At 42.8% G+C, this 15395-nt stretch overlaps 1 protein-coding gene across 1 annotated transcript in view; it reads left to right on the top strand.

The window, feature by feature from the left end:
- The window catches only part of ARB2A (ARB2 cotranscriptional regulator A), a 266638-nt gene extending 251249 nt beyond the window's left edge, over positions 1–15389 (top strand). The window contains exon 11 of the mRNA XM_085299729.1: positions 13927–15389. Coding sequence (XP_085155855.1) covers positions 13927–14069 — 143 coding nt within the window. The 3' untranslated portion in view covers positions 14070–15389. The remainder of the gene's footprint in view (positions 1–13926) is intronic.
- The last annotated feature ends 6 nt before the right edge of the window (positions 15390–15395 follow it).

The following is a 15395-nucleotide window of genomic DNA, read 5'->3' as shown; positions in this document are numbered from 1 at the left end:
ATTTCTAAATGTATCTACCATTTTCTGTAGCAGAGAGAAGGGATAAGTGGGGATTAAAATGTGGCCTTATGGTCATTAATCTCAAATGCTGCCTCTAATGACATCTTTGAGGTTAAGTAATAGAAACTGTGATATTATTCAACTTAGTTAAATTTAGTGTAATTCACATCTGCAGAGCTTTTGTGAATTAGTGTTAGTCTTAAATTGCTGGGTTTTATGATATGGGAACTTCAGAATATCACATATTAAGTCTTGATGTTAGGAATTAGAGTGTAGAAGTCTGAAACTCATGAGATACATGCCAAAAAAAATGCAAGTTCCTGAGCAGTTCTGAGGAAAATATGCAATTAATTTAGTTTGCAACATTAAACAGCTGGGATGGCATCCTTACAAAGAATTCTTTCCCCCCCACCCTTTATTTACTGTTCCATCCTAGATGTTGGAAATGGCCACTGGGGACAGGCTGTTCTGCAAAGCTATGTTCATGAGCTTCAGTGTTTGCCCAGCGTGGCTGATTCTTGCCTCACACTTCACCTCATTGGGCTGTAATAGGTGCAGACCTGTATTGATTACTGTGACTTACAGGAGAGAAAAATCTTTGCACTTCAGATTGGATATAAATTATAAATAGCACCTCTAAAGGCTGTGAGGTACAGAAATGGCATTCTTCTGAGACAGCCACATGTAAAGCTGTTGTTGTAGAGGTTATTAACTGTATGATTGCAGCACAGGTATACTTGACCCACAACGATGAGCATTGTCCATAAAATCTTGCAGTCTGGGCTCAATCACCTGCTTTTTTCAAGAATGTTCATTAGCAATGGCCAGCAAAGGTCACACTAATAAAAGAAGGTTAACACTCACTATATCAGTGAAAATTCACTGGTGAAACAGTGTTATCTTCTTTCCATCTTTCTCACTAATAGAGCCATGCAGACTTCTGTAAGTACGTCKCATGGGTCTTAGGTATACAATGTGTAAATATGTGTTTGTGTACATATATACACAGCAGCTAATGGAACGTAAATGAAAAAAATGTCTCCGACATGGGTTAGCCATAAATGACTTATTGTAAGTGCATGAGGGTTATTCAAAAGTCGAGTTTCAATTTTTTTAATTTTTTCCRGAAGTTTCTTATTTGATAGAATTAAAATTTTATAAAAATGAACAGAGAACCTTCCAATGACTCCCAAATTTGAATTTTTAATTCCATTTGTTATGTACTGCTTGTATTCTGGGGACCTAGCTCTATTGTTCTAGGCATTGCACAAACRCAAGTATTTCCGTTCCCTGAAATCACCAGAAAGTGTACTAAATTGCTCATGAAACCATGGGTCTTACTAGCATGCCTGTTCATTTCTTTTACCATTCAGGTAGAGCTGTCATACTTCCATGGATGCATCCTCTTTTTTTGCCTTCACAGCTACACCTGAGTGGTAAGCGCAGCCCGTGTCCAGGTTTTTGAAATAAGGGGCAAAACCAGATTTGGGACTTTCTTCTTCTGTTAAGAAAAAAAAAAGTGTGACAAAGGAAGAGGAGCTCAGTCAGATACTACCAGCAACTGGAAGAAGGCAGAAGGTGTTGGCAAGGCAATRAAGGGACAAGGTGTAATGACATGCAGAACTGGATCAACTGAGTATCGGTGAAGTAGAGAGGGTAAGACAGGTTTGAAGCATGGTCGGGAAAAGGGRGGAATCCGGGAGCATGAGGTCAGGAGAACTGCGCTAGGTTGGTTCAGATGGAGCAAGATTTAAGGCCCAAGTGGTGGTCAAGGGTTCAGAAAAAGCTGCAAGGTGAAAAAGYTTTGGGGGGAGGAATTTCAAAGTAAGTACATGCCTTGGACTGAAGAAAATTTGGCAAGGAATGGGAAGATATTTGGGGAATATCAAGCGAGGAGCCTTGGGAAGGAGCGAAGAGGGCATTTGTCCCTCTGAGGCTTACATACCTATTCAGCATTGCAAGGGGGCCTCTCTGTCTGCTTCAGACACATGAAAATATTTGCCCTGTCAGGCCTGAGGTGTTTTTGAGCATGTACAGAAGTGATCCTGTAATAAGGCATGTGCGGAGCGTTAAGGTCAGAATCTGAGGTGTCTGTGGAGTTTAGACACCTTGGGGGTTAGTTAGCAGCTGAATCAGGATTTTCAGGAGCATTTGGATTTAGGCTGTTAAGTTTCATCTATCTTGATTTAAAGTAATAAGTCCTTTTTGACACCTGGTTGTAGACTGCTTTAGGCATCTGGAACAGGTGTCCACCAGGAGCAGGAAAATTGGTGGATAGCCCTGTCTCAGCCCTTCCCTTTCCTTCCCCTCGCTTGGCCGATTCCTACCATACAGCAGTCAATGAGGGCAAGAAGGGAGGACCAGATAGAGAAAAATTTCATTCAGCTCTCCCTCAGGAGCAAAACTGGCACTGCAGAGGCAACTTCCAACGTTTTTTTCCTCTTAGTCATCACAAAACAAGCCCCTGAAAGACAACTAGAGGGAATTGCCTTTCCTATGGTTTGTCCAAGGGGAGCTGCCTGCCAAAGGACCACAGTAGAAGCTGGAAAATGCCAAAGACGGTGTTGGCAGGGTGGGGTTGGGTTGGGGCCAGTCGAAGGCAATAGCCGRAAGACAGAGCAGGTGGGTTAATGAGGCAGGAAAGCAGCTTTGGTAAATGGATCCGGGTTTTTGTATCCTCTTTTCCTTTCAAAGCTGCTTGGTGGGGGTTATGGTAAGTAAGGGAAGAATGTAAGTAGTAGTGGCCAGAAAGCATAAGACTACATTTCCTTTGCACTGAATTGTAAGTGTAAAAGAAAAAAAAATGCRTTTCTGTAGCTCTGAAAATTCTGAGTTTGTGGTGACTATAATCTTTTGACCACACAGATATTAAAGTACACAAGAATCCAGGAAGAGATTTCAGAAGGAAACAAAATCCGTTTGAAATATTTCTTATGTAAAAAATTATAAACATATTTTGTTGGGAAGGAGGGTAAGGGGAGTTATGGGGAGTTCATTTATTCCCTGAAGGTTTATTGTGTTTGAATTGAGATTCTTAATGAAATTATAAAAGCACTGATCTCAGTCCTTCGTGGTCCCTAAGTGTTTCCTGTATAGTACCTTATACAAGACTGTTTCTATCCCTTCAAAAACTGTCTTTACTTCAGTGATCTTTGAGCAGATGCTAATATTAGCATTACGGGGTCAGTCCTGCCATAGTAAAAGCCAGTTAATGGCCCTGAGGGCACTCAGGTATAAGGGGGTAGAAATCTGCTCTTTCCTACTTGTTCCACCTGGAAGCTCATGGCCAAACCTGGCTGTTCTCCTCGTCACCGCTCCGTGGCTGCTGCTTCGAGAGGTGCCAGGTGAAGGTAGGGCTCCTCGTGCCGCCAGCGCGAGCCCACCGCTGGCAGCTGGCCGGCACGGAGCGGCTAGCCGTGGAGCACGCCTTCTCCCAGGATGGTGGGATGCGCTGGCGTATTGCATACGCCAGCTCCCCGAGGGGATGCCAGCACACCCGTACGCGTGGAGTTGCACAGGTGCCGCGCAGCTTGCGTGACCTGGTTGTTAACAGAGTCGTCCGGGTGGTCAGGAGCAGCGCAGTTCTCCCAACTCGGTTCCTGGCGTATAGGTAGGAAAGCAAATTATATTTGGCTGTTCTATTTTAAAATGGGTTTATTACTAATCTTGCAAATCTGCRTTTATTCTACTACTGGTTAAGGGCCTTCATCCACTTCTATTATATGGGGATGTCATTTCAGGCATTACTGTTCACAGTCACACAATGTAAGATTTTAAAACACAGCCCTTCCTAGTTCTTATTTGCTCAGGGGCTGCCATTTCCAYGGCATTGCCTTTGCTGCTGTGTTTTTCAAAAGTGCCGAAGTGCCGGATCAGTTAGTACTCATGCTGTTGGTACAGCTGTTCTTTGGTGATTTACATAATTTCATTTGCTCGGTGGATTTTACAAATCTGTGATGTTCTTCATTGAAGGAAGCTTATAGCAACATTTTCAGATTTATTTCTAATAATTAATTTTCCATCCAGATGTTTGATGCTACAAGTACTATTTAGGAGCAAATAATCATAAAACACCATCACTGAAAGTAGCTATTTTCTAAGCTCCAGTCGTTTCATGTGTCCAGTCCTGCCAGAATCAGTGGAACTGCTTGCATAAGTCGTACTCCCTCAAGTTAGTGGAGGTTACCAGTTAGGGGTATTATTTCAGATCGCTGCATTGCAGATCTCTCCATGGCAGATCTCTTCAAATCATGTAAGCAGTAAAAAGTTGAGAAAATTTGAAGTAAGATCAGATTTTAAAATCTTACCTTTATTATTTTGTTTGATATGAATTAGGTAACTTGCAGGTATTGCTGTGGTATCTTTTGAATRTAAGGAATATCACCACTTAAAGGCTGTGTGTTGGTTACATTGCAGTGTTGCTGAGCAAGTTGTGCTCTAACCTTGGGCTCRGGGGACCTTGGTTCCATTCCTGGTACTGTCACTGGTCTCGGCTGCTTGTTCCCTATCTGCAAAAGCAAGATAATGATGAATTCCCTTTTAGAAAACCCTATTAGACATGCCCTTGAAAAGCAGTAGGTAGAATGAGATGTAACTGACTGCTTTTATGATGGTATAGCATGTTAAGGTCTGTCATGTAAATGTATTTTTCAGCTTTATAAACTGTGGAAGCTCTGGAGCTTAAATACTTGTTTATCAGTGGTCTCRTCAAAGATATGTGGATAAATACATGGATATATGTTCACTCAGAAAGTTTAGAGTGCTGAGTAGGTCAAACGTTCTTTTATTTAAAAGATAATTTTCCGTTCTCCTCATTGAGAAAAGGGTGATTTTCAAATCCTAAATACTTTATTTGTGGTCTTGGGTAAAATTTTGTAAAGCTTTTTTTCTGATTTATGATAGGATAAATAGCATCCACACTATGAAAATCCTGGTTGGCTCACTATAATAATGTAAATACATAAATGTTGGTCAGTTGCCTTACTATAATACATTATTCAAGTGTTTCAGAGCTACTATGATATATGATGCAAATTCAGTCAACTTTACATGTTATCTGTATGCAGCTGATAAAATCATAGACTCACAGAAAACAGGGTTGGATAGAAAAAAAACTCAAGAAGTTACCTATTTTGTTCTCATCCCCCAAGGCAAGGTCAACTATACCCATATTATTCCCAAGAGATGTTGTCTGACCYATACTTAGCTTCCAGCAATGAGACCCTACAAATTCCACAGGAGTTCTTACCACAGAAACATCTTCCTAAAATGTAATCTGAATTTCCCATCTGGCATTTGACAGGTAAATAATTGTTTTATTTTTACATATATAACTACATGTATTCAAATCCCTGCYTACTTCTTTCTGCAAAGTACAGCATTCTGCCATGAGTTTTAAAAGTCCATAGYGGTATAAAACACAACGCATCTGTACCGGCCTCCTTCTTCAAGGAAGTGGCTTTTTGTATCAACACTGCCTCTGAAATTGCCGCTTGCCAGAGTACAGTTCAGGAACACCCTGCAAGCTGATTCAGCAGGGGATGGGTGGGAGGCTCCAAAGCTGCAGGGGCAGCTCATCCCACGAGCAGCACGCGGCGTTTCCTTGGCAGCCCACGCTCAGTGACTTCTCCTATAGCTCGGCCCCAAAGTCGGCTTCCTCTCGCCTTAAACCGAAGCTTTTCTCGCGTCCCCGCCACCTCGGACCAGCTCTTCTCCTGGCTGCCTCTCGCTGTGCAGGGCAGTGCCGCAGATGTTTGGCAAGCTGGATACCCGCACACAAGACGCTCGGAGAAATGAGTCCGCCCCTGAGCGAGCGCCGGGGTTTCGCGCGGCTCCTTTGTGGGAGCTCCTCTGTCTGCAGCCCTGCGCTTGGCAGCTCTTGAATGAAGCCCGGGTGAAGGCGGCGTTTGTGCTTCCTCATCCTTGCGGTTGCCAGGGAACAGTTTGGGCCCTGGTGCAAATTAGGGTTATTTTAACCTGAACTAGCTGGTAACAGCTGTCCTGCCTGCCACGCTCCTCGCCGTTCGTCAGGCCGCCAAGTCTCTCCCTTTTGCCTTGGAAAAGCGGGACTGAGAGGGGTGGCATCCCGGAGAGGTGTTTATGCAAACTGTGCCACCCGGCGAATCCCCCAGCTCTCCAGCCATTCAGAGGCGCTGGAGGGGGGCCAAGCATCTGCTCTTTTATATCTACACTCATGCAAGTTTATTTGATAGATAAGAGCAGTTATGCTAGGTTTTGTCAACTCTTGCCTCTTTATGCAGAAGACTGTTAGAAAATTTTAGGCCAAAGGCACATTTGTGTTTAAGCTCAGTCATCCTAGAGCAACAATGCAGGCCAACCCTCAGTCCAATATTGAGATGCTATAATTCCTCTAGCTCTGAAATGCTGTTTTTTCAGCCTGCATCTTGGTTACCCTGCTTGTGATTCCCCCCYTTTTTTTAATGTAGCTGTGTGGACTTTGTATTACTGTGACTGTCTAGAGTCTCTGACTATTGTACTGATATTAATAACAATTCTGTCTTAGATTTAGTGCACTACATGGTTCTTATTGGGAAGGACGTAAAGCTATGCGAAACAGCTATTTTTAAAAACATATATTCAAAAGAAAATGATTTAGCTTTGGGTGACCAAGCACCTGCACTCAGAAGTGAACGACCTTACAACTTTCACGTATTTGGCCAGATAGCGCTCAGAGGAGCAAACGAATGACCCGTGCTCATGGGACTACCCTTAATGTTTAGTGAAGAATAGTGAAAAATGGCAACTGCAGCAGTGTGTTAGCCTCCTATCTCTCGTGCTTTACAAACCGTATTTGCAGTGAGCTTTTCTATGAATCTTTGTACCTGTTGCTTGTGTGGCAAGAGGAATTGAATATTCTGTTACCTTTTTAAAACAGTTACTTCCTGTGAGTAGTTTATGTGCTATAAATGAGCAGGTAGGGAGGCTGGTTACAAATATGGGAGTTCAGAGGTAATCTGTGTTCCAGATGGGAGGGCTTTTGTCACTCTCTTTCCATCCTCCCACTAAAGATATTACAGATAATGAATGTCCTACAAAAATTAAGTGTTATGTCTGTGTCATGGGAGACAATAACTATGTATAAAATATCTTAGTGCATGTAGTCCATTCTCTACCGTAGCCAGACAGAATCCCACAGTTTTCTTTGGATGAATATTCCATCTAAAACAGCTTACTATGAGTTTAAGCCCTCTATAAAAGCTCTATTTTCATTTCTTCAGATTTATCTGGTTCTTCCCTCTTGATTCCTCTAAACAAGTAATTTCCCTGCACAGATGCTTTTAGATTATTATCGGGTCCATGACTCCATAAACTATTGCTTCTAAGCCAAGCTAAACATATAGGGGTTTTTTTTTCCAATGTTCCTTCAGAAATCACTGCTTCTGTTTCATTAATTGCTTTATGGCTTCTCTCTTAATTTTGCCTAAGCTTTAACCATTTCTTAGCATTGAGATGTCTAGAACTATATATGCAGAAGCTCCTAAGGTCAGTGGTTCTGTCTTGAGCTGATGGACTCCCGCCCGTTTTTCCCAAAGCTCTCGTATTCAGCACTTAGTGATTTTCAACAAGGTGTTTTTTACTCTCCTTTTTACTTTATTTTCCTGGTGATACTCTGAGAGCTTCTGCTATTTTTATGTTTGAGATCTGGAGATCTACATCAATAAATAGTCACAACAGATGCAGTAAGGTCTACAAAGCATATTCCTGTTTTTGTGTGCAGATTGAAAGGATCCCTGCTGAAGAATCATAAATGGAGAAACCTTATGAATTAAAAATAGTTAAATCTGTCATTCTTTGATAACCTCTAACATAGTCAAAGATAAAAATGTTAAATTCCTGTTTAGAAATAACTCTGATAAGAGTCATTTAATAGCATCCACATCAGTGCAGCAGAGGCAGAGGACATCTTTGCATGCAGATTTGAGCACTAGAATTGCATCATGTGAAGACTTTAATTTCTGTGTGCGAGTGTGTGTGTGTGTGTGTGTAGAGAGGGAAGGAGAGGACATGAGAGGGAAAGAAAAAAAATTCCATTGATTCATAACTTTTGGAAGGAAAAATCCTTCCTGAAAAGCGTATCATACTCACATCCCCTGTCAGAAGGGATTAGTTTGTTTGTTCATTTATTTGTAGAGGTAAAACAGAATTGTATGACTTTGCTGAGTTGTACAAATATGARTAAAGCTTGTTCAGTGAGTTTTAAAATGCTTCTGTTCATGCAAATGCCCCTGAAAGGCAGTGTTTCAGCCTTTGAAACATTCTCATCATCAAGTTTTGATAAGGCTTAAGGCCTTTTATGTTCGTGTAATTTGAAGTCTTAAGTCAGAAATGTGGAAGTAACTTCTGCAAATGTCTGGGGCCAAGATGTTCACAGTGGTTCCAAAGTTAACATCCTACCTAATATTGGCATTAACATTTTTCAGCACGGTAGGGTTTCAGTGCAGCATGTGACAATTGGAATAGAGTTGGCTCCCACTGCAATCAATGGCAAACTTTCCACTGAGTGAGATCAGTTCATGAGGAATGGCAATACTATCTGTTCCAGTAAGGACTAAATCCGGAGGCGTGGAGCATCCTTAATTCATTTTGAAGTCCGTGGTATTTAAAGACGAGCTGTTGCTTAAGGAATCAGACCCGAGGTCAGCATTGTGGCTAATATMTGTGGAAGAAACTTTTCAACCTGGAAACTTTTTCTCTGCAGAAATACTTCAGTGTAGAGACTTGTATCGAAATCTCTCTCTGCTCCTGCGCAGCATGGGAACCCTTTGTCCCACACATCTTGTAAACGCCACGGGGGGCCACCATTGTTCTGCAGAGCTTCTAAACACCGCAGAGGGAGGCTTTTGTCCTGCACAGTTGGTAAACTCGGTAGGAGGGCACCTTTGTGCCGCACAGCTGGTAATCGCTGCGAGAGTGAATTATGGGGCTTCCTAACTCCACGAGGCGAGCTGACACAGCTYGCACGGTCCATGGGCTCGGTAATTTCAGCTGAAGGAGTCTGTAAGCTTCTCTAGTCAAAGAGCTGTTTTTCTTGAGAGCAAATAAAAAGATGAGGCAGCTAAAATACATACATGAATGTATGCACAAATGATCCCTTGGGCCATTCACTCGGTCGCACTGTATAGCCACCTCTGTAAACGTGGAACCAAATTTAGATTACTTTTTATTATTTCTCTGTCTCCTCTTATGTTTGCTTCATCTCCTATTGAGTATATCATCTGCTAATTAATTTATTTAATAAGCACTCTCATTATTCTTCCAGGTCACTAATAATTGTGTTTAAAAGACCTGAACCCTCTTGCATGTCATAGGTGTATTTTTCAAGTCCCTACTGTTACTGTTTATCTTCTCAAGTGTGATAGCTACTTTCCAAGAAGTGTGACAGTGCTCATTTCCAAGTCATTTTGAGATATCAGACATTGCCTCATAKTTGCAGTTATGCTTTTCTTCAGTCATCAGTGAAGCTGATGAACCACTACGTTGTTCCAAACTTACGGTTGTGCAACTGCAGAGAGAAGAGTCCCAGCCTGCTATGAGGCACGGCACTGTGCTGAGATGAGATGCTGAAACTGGACCTGGTGTGCGACATCTAAACGTACACTGGCATTGTGTCCACTGTTGCTTCTGGTGCTGAGAGTGTGGGCCACACGTGGCAGAGATGCTCATGGCTGGAGCTAGCACGGGCCAGGCACAGCTTATTTCTCAAGCACCATGCGATGTCTCATCTGCAGAGGTGTTCCCCTCCCCAAGGAGCCCACCTCAGTGGTTTCAAACTGTATTACACTGGAATTATAGCTACATAAATGTAGAGTATTGTAAGAGCTCCTTGGCTCTTCCAAAAGCAAGTCATTTATAAATTAGAYGTAAGGGTGACTTGCAGCCCGCTAGAGAGTGGAGGGTCATAGTCCACTGCAAATGATTTCCCCAGCTTCCTTGCTGGCTAGARTTGTCAAGTTGACCTATTCAGAAAGACACCGTAATGGAGAAATCCTTTGCCTGCTAATTTTTGTGAGCCAGTGAAGTGGTCAAGTTTGGTTTTATTTTTTATTACTAAATCTACATGTTTTGCCTTAAGGCCCCTGTTACCCTAAAGGCACTTGCAATTTTTTAATGTTGATCTCTTATTAAAATAATATTCAAAGGTAAATTTTACATGTGGTAATTTCATTTAATTCTCCTTTTCTCAAATTAGCATTATTTTTCCTTCCCCTTGCCCCAGTCCTCTGGTGCCTACCTGATTGTGCATGAATTTTCAGAAATAATTGCCAGTAGTTCAGCAAGTTCATTAACTGATTCCCTTAAGACCCTCAGATGCATGTCATCCAGACCTGATGATTTGTATATTAAATTTTTGAAAGTATTCCCTTACCTGTTTCTTTATRTATATATATATATGTATAACAACAACTGTATTGGCAAGTCTTCATTATTTCTAATTGTCAATATCTCTTTGTTGTGATAGATAAATTGATTATAAAATTTGTTCACCATTTTGCAATCATTACTTATTTTACTTCATTTATTAATGGARCTCTTTGTAGTTCTTTTCCTGTGATGTTCTGTACTTGTTAAAATATAAATCCAGTTCTTCCCAGCTCTTTCTTCACTAGCAACTGGGAAGTCATTCTGCTTTTTTTTATCGCATTTCTCACTGGATTTCTTAAGAATTCYCCATTTTTTGTTTGTACCTTGGTGGCACTCCTCCAGCATAGATACTCCTCCGGCAGAGAGTCTTTTCTCTCTGCAGATCCTTGCGTAGCCACATTGGCTGCCTCGCTTTTTCTTTGTGGGGTTTGAGAGGGTTTTTTTTTTTTATTTTTTTTCTTCTGCAACTGTAGTCTTAGCATATTTTAGGATGTTCTAGCTGTCTTCCACACTTAGCATGTWGTTTTCCTGTCTTTTTATTACACCATGCTCCTAAGATTTCTCAAACACCCAAAGAATAATGTCTTAGCTGTTTACTTTGTGCTACAATCCAGTGGTTAGTATAATGTGTTGAATCATGTAGTTTATAATCACTGCCATTGAAATGAGTGAGCGCGAAGGGTATAAATACCTTAGAGTATCCTGGCTTTAGTACAAATGTTTCTTGTTATCTGATACGTGCAAACAGTTCTTTCTATCAAAAAATAGATGGCTTCTCATGCATTCAGTTTAGCTTTGTCTGCTATTAAGYACTTTTGAGCTTGCAGTCTTCAACAATATTTTTCCTCTTGTGAAAACCATATGTCCAAATCTGTCATCGCCGTTAGGACATAACTCCGCTTACTTCTCTCCAGTCTTACAGACCTTCGGTACATAAACCACAAATGCACAGCCTATGCAGTGTTAAATTTTTAGGGCTATCCCATTAGTAGTAGTTGGATGTGGATATGTAATGGCAAAATTTGACCTTTAAATGACTGYAAGGGGCCAAGGTAGATACTTGGCAGGCTTTTCTTTTTGCAATATTAATCAAGGAAAGAATCATCGTAATYCTAGAAACTAAATAGCCATTGTAGTGATTTTATCACCAGGGAAATTGTTCGTCTGTCAGTAAGATTGTTACTAGGAAAGGGAAAATAGAGAGTGTTAAAATTGCTTTAGACCGCTGAATCATTGATTCCCTCTAGATTCAGAGCTTGAATTGTTTTTGCGAGGGGTGGGTTGCGAGCGGTTGCTTCGGGAAAGCTTTAGGTTAATCAGTTTCAGTAACACCCGTGCACGTGAGCTTGATCTCTCCTGGGGAAATGAGAAGAGTGCATGGGAGAAGGCAAGATAGAGAAAGGAAGGGGGAGGCTTCTTAAACTTGTTTTGTCACTTTTTGTTTCTGGATGGCCCTTTCACAAAGGAGAAACGTCTTTTTTTGAAAAAAAAAAAGGCATAATGTTCACTGCCTATATTTTCAACTGGTTTAAGCCGGTAGATATTAATGAGCATGAATATGACCGAGACAGAAAGAGATGGATAAAGGCAGATGGGAGTGACAGAGATGGGCTCTTATGGGAAGTGTCTGCGCAGGGCCCAGCAAGCCGTACGTGAAGACGTTTTGGCTCTTGGTGCTCAACAGGACGTTAATGTATGCTGTGACRTGGATGTGTGAGGCATCTACCTGTGCAGGAACGTCCTCTGTGTGGGTTACAATAACTTATTTCTCTGTAAAACACACTTCCGTAGATGACACCTTTGCTTGTGGCAGTGCGTGGTGGCAGTGGACAACCACACCATACCACACAGGTCACACCGTAACCAAAGCTGTTCTGTGCAGGAGGGGTCTGTGGCATATGCTGAACAGAGAACTTTATCCTTCTGCTCTGCTCGGACACCTTTGCGTACGGGATGCCCCCAAAGTAGGGAGCAAGCCTTGTTGAGTACGGTTATGGGGTGGGTCTCTGCAGGGAGGGGCTGGATTGCCTCCGTGGAAAGCCATCTGTAAGGTGTGATAGATTGCCTTCCAGCGAAGGGGATTTGCAAAAGGGTGGATGCGTTTGGAGCTGGGAAGTGTTTGTATAAAAGATGCCTGCGGGAAATTTGTGTAAGATGTCATGAATTGTCTTCATACGAGGAACGTGTGGGGGGGGATTTGTGTATGTGTGTGACGTGGATTGTCTTTGTATAAAAAAGTCTCTTTGTGTGGGAAGTGGTGTCTTTATGTAGAGGGTGTTTTTGGAGGAGCTTGCGTGATGGCTGCCTTCTGGCGAGCTGGGGGAGGGAAACGCGACGGAGAGCGCCTTTATGGAGGAGTTTGTGGAGGGGAGGGCGCGAGATGCAGCAGCAGCCGCTCCCGGCAGGCCCGCGTGTGCCGGGCTGGGAAACGCGGGGACGGCCACGAGGGTCCCCGGGCGGGGGGCGCGCGCCGCGGCGGCGGCGGCCTGCGGCGCGCGTCCCTGGAGGGCCGGGCGGGCGGCGTGCCRCGCCGGGGGCGCCGGCAGCACCCGGGCGCGCTACAGCCGGCCGGCCGCTCCGCGCGCCCCGTCCTTCATTGTTGTCACTCCCGCGATTGTGATACTGTCACAAAACTGTCGCTAGGCAACAAATGTGGTTACCGGGTCTCAGCGAATAGCTGAAGGGGAAAGCRAAGTGTTGCACCATTGTAGAGTAACCATAGCAATGACCTACTATTACAGACTGAAGAATTATCATTAACAATGTTAAAGTATCACACAGAGGCCCCGGATCCAGAGACTTCCAGGCAGCATCTCTGCGTAATTGGGTTATCTAGGAGGAGACCCCAACTCCCCCCAAGCGCGTGGCTCGTTAGCTCTGTGGGAGGGCGGGCATTGGTATCGGGTTGTTGTTTGGGGCTTTTTTTTTTTTTAATAAAGCAAATATATTGCATGTTTAAGGAAATGCTTGTGAGGCAGTAGATGAGCGTTGACCGCAGGCATAGGGAGCAGGTGAACATGTGTGCCGAGGGAAAAGGTAGCAGAAGAGATTCCCTCTTCCGCCTCCGTATCGTGTACGGGTTTGCTGGGGAAAGGATCACCTCAGTGATGCGTTAGTCGTTTTTAAAGTCAAGYATTCGGTTTATTCAAAATGTGTATACTGGGCTGAAATCAACGTTAGGAAGAAAAAACACAGAGTACTCAAGCCCTGTAAAGTAATACTTTTTTCCAAGTTGGGCCCGATGGGTGAAGTGCTTTAGTAAAGCAGTTCTTAGCCAGGSTGCTTTGGCATTGGACTTCCCCGGGCCCGAGACGCTTCCAGGGTGCGCGGCTCCYGAGCAGGCAGCAAGGAAAGGAGAAGCACCCAGCACGGCCGGGGCCACGGCTCCCCGGGCTGTGCCTGCGGACGCCGGGRCCGGCACCGACGGCGCCCTGCGGTGGGGGGGGCCAGCCCTGGCCCGGTCCCCGCGGTGGGRAGGCCACAGGGGTGGCAGCGGGGGCACCCGGCGACTCGCAGTCATACTCTGCCCTTTGTATTTTGCAGGTACAGAGCGTCATGAACTCACTTCCTGGAAGAGCTTTCCGTCTATTTTCAAATTCTTCAGCGAAGCTATAGAGGCGAAGAACAGTTCAGTGAAACCAGCCCCRACGCGGCGCTCCAACAGGATAAAATATGAAGAATTTTAAATAACAGGAAAACAAATCTCTTCGCTGCTTGTTTTCTGCAAGCAGTCTCCCAGCCCCTCATTAGATTGTTTTCTTCCTAGAGCACAGGGTCGTGATGTATACATCTAAATAGCGTTTTACATTATTTCTAGATGAGTGCAACTGTCAAAGCAATATGGGTTCACTGGTTGTGCTTCCTGTGGGCTGTAACTTGGATTTCGTGCTGCCCATCAGCGCACAGATTAAGGCTGACAGTGGTACTGCACAGTGCAGCATGGTGCAGCTCTAATTGCCCTGACATAGCCGTGCACCAAGCTGATGCCAGAATTTAACAGCTTCTTCGTGGTCCTATTGCTTGCAGGATTTTTGTTGCTTCCTTCCAGGGTTCACTTTTTTTCCTCCTTCTTTTGCAGGAGCGAAGTTTGGGTTTTATGCATTTTTTAAGAATTGCTTTTAAATAATTGATACAGGTAGATGTGTCTCCGCAGTTCCTGTCCTTCCCCCTATCTGCACCTACTTTTAAACTGCGTACATGCATTTTTTAATAACACAGTATATTTGTGGTTTTGTAGGGTTTTCATTYTCAAACTATAATGACTAAATTAAAAATTAAAAAGCAAACCCTTAAACAGCACAAACACGATTAAATAGTATTTGGACTTATAAATACCAGTTATTCTCTGTAATTCTAACAAACTCTTTTTGGTTTGGCTTTATTTGCTTATGAAACTAGGGGACAGTAGCTCCTAGGAAATAATAAATCAAGACTAGATATTTCTGTGGAGAAATATCTCTGAATTTAAAATAAGGTTTCCAGTAAATCTGTAAATTACAAAAAAAAAATATTTTTGAAACAAAACGCAGTGATGCTAAAATCTCRTTGCTTTGTGATCCTGGAACTACCATTTTCACAAAAAGTTTGCAACTCTAATTTTAAAACTGCAAACTGTTCTAGTGCACGTATTAATGAAAGGTGTAACATAGATTAAATGTCTGTATTTAAAATTTACCTTTAGCACTTAGTTGATACCTTTATTTTTTATTCCGATAGAAAGTCTATTTTGAGACAGAACAAAATATGAATTACTCTTTTTAAAGCCAGTTCTATCTTGGAGTGCTAACAAGCACATGATTTTACACTCAATAGCCTTCTCTTTCTCTGGGACCAAGTGAGATCAGCTCTTCACTCTTTCATTTTCTGCTGATAGGAGGGTCCGAGAAGTTTGGTCCAGATTTATGGGAAAGTTCCTTTGTTGTAGAGATTTTCTCCTCCTGCTGGATCAATGGCATTATTTGTAGATCTCCTCTTCCTTTTGAAAGTCCTACCTAAAAAATGCCTATTCATTA

This window comes from Rhea americana, unplaced genomic scaffold (genome assembly GCF_003343005.1).
Source record: "Rhea americana isolate MKP2758 unplaced genomic scaffold, rheAme1 scaffold_153, whole genome shotgun sequence".
Taxonomy (NCBI): domain Eukaryota; kingdom Metazoa; phylum Chordata; class Aves; order Rheiformes; family Rheidae; genus Rhea; species Rhea americana.
The sequence above is the reverse complement of the archived record's forward strand: the minus strand, read 5'-3'. Positions and strand labels throughout refer to the sequence as shown.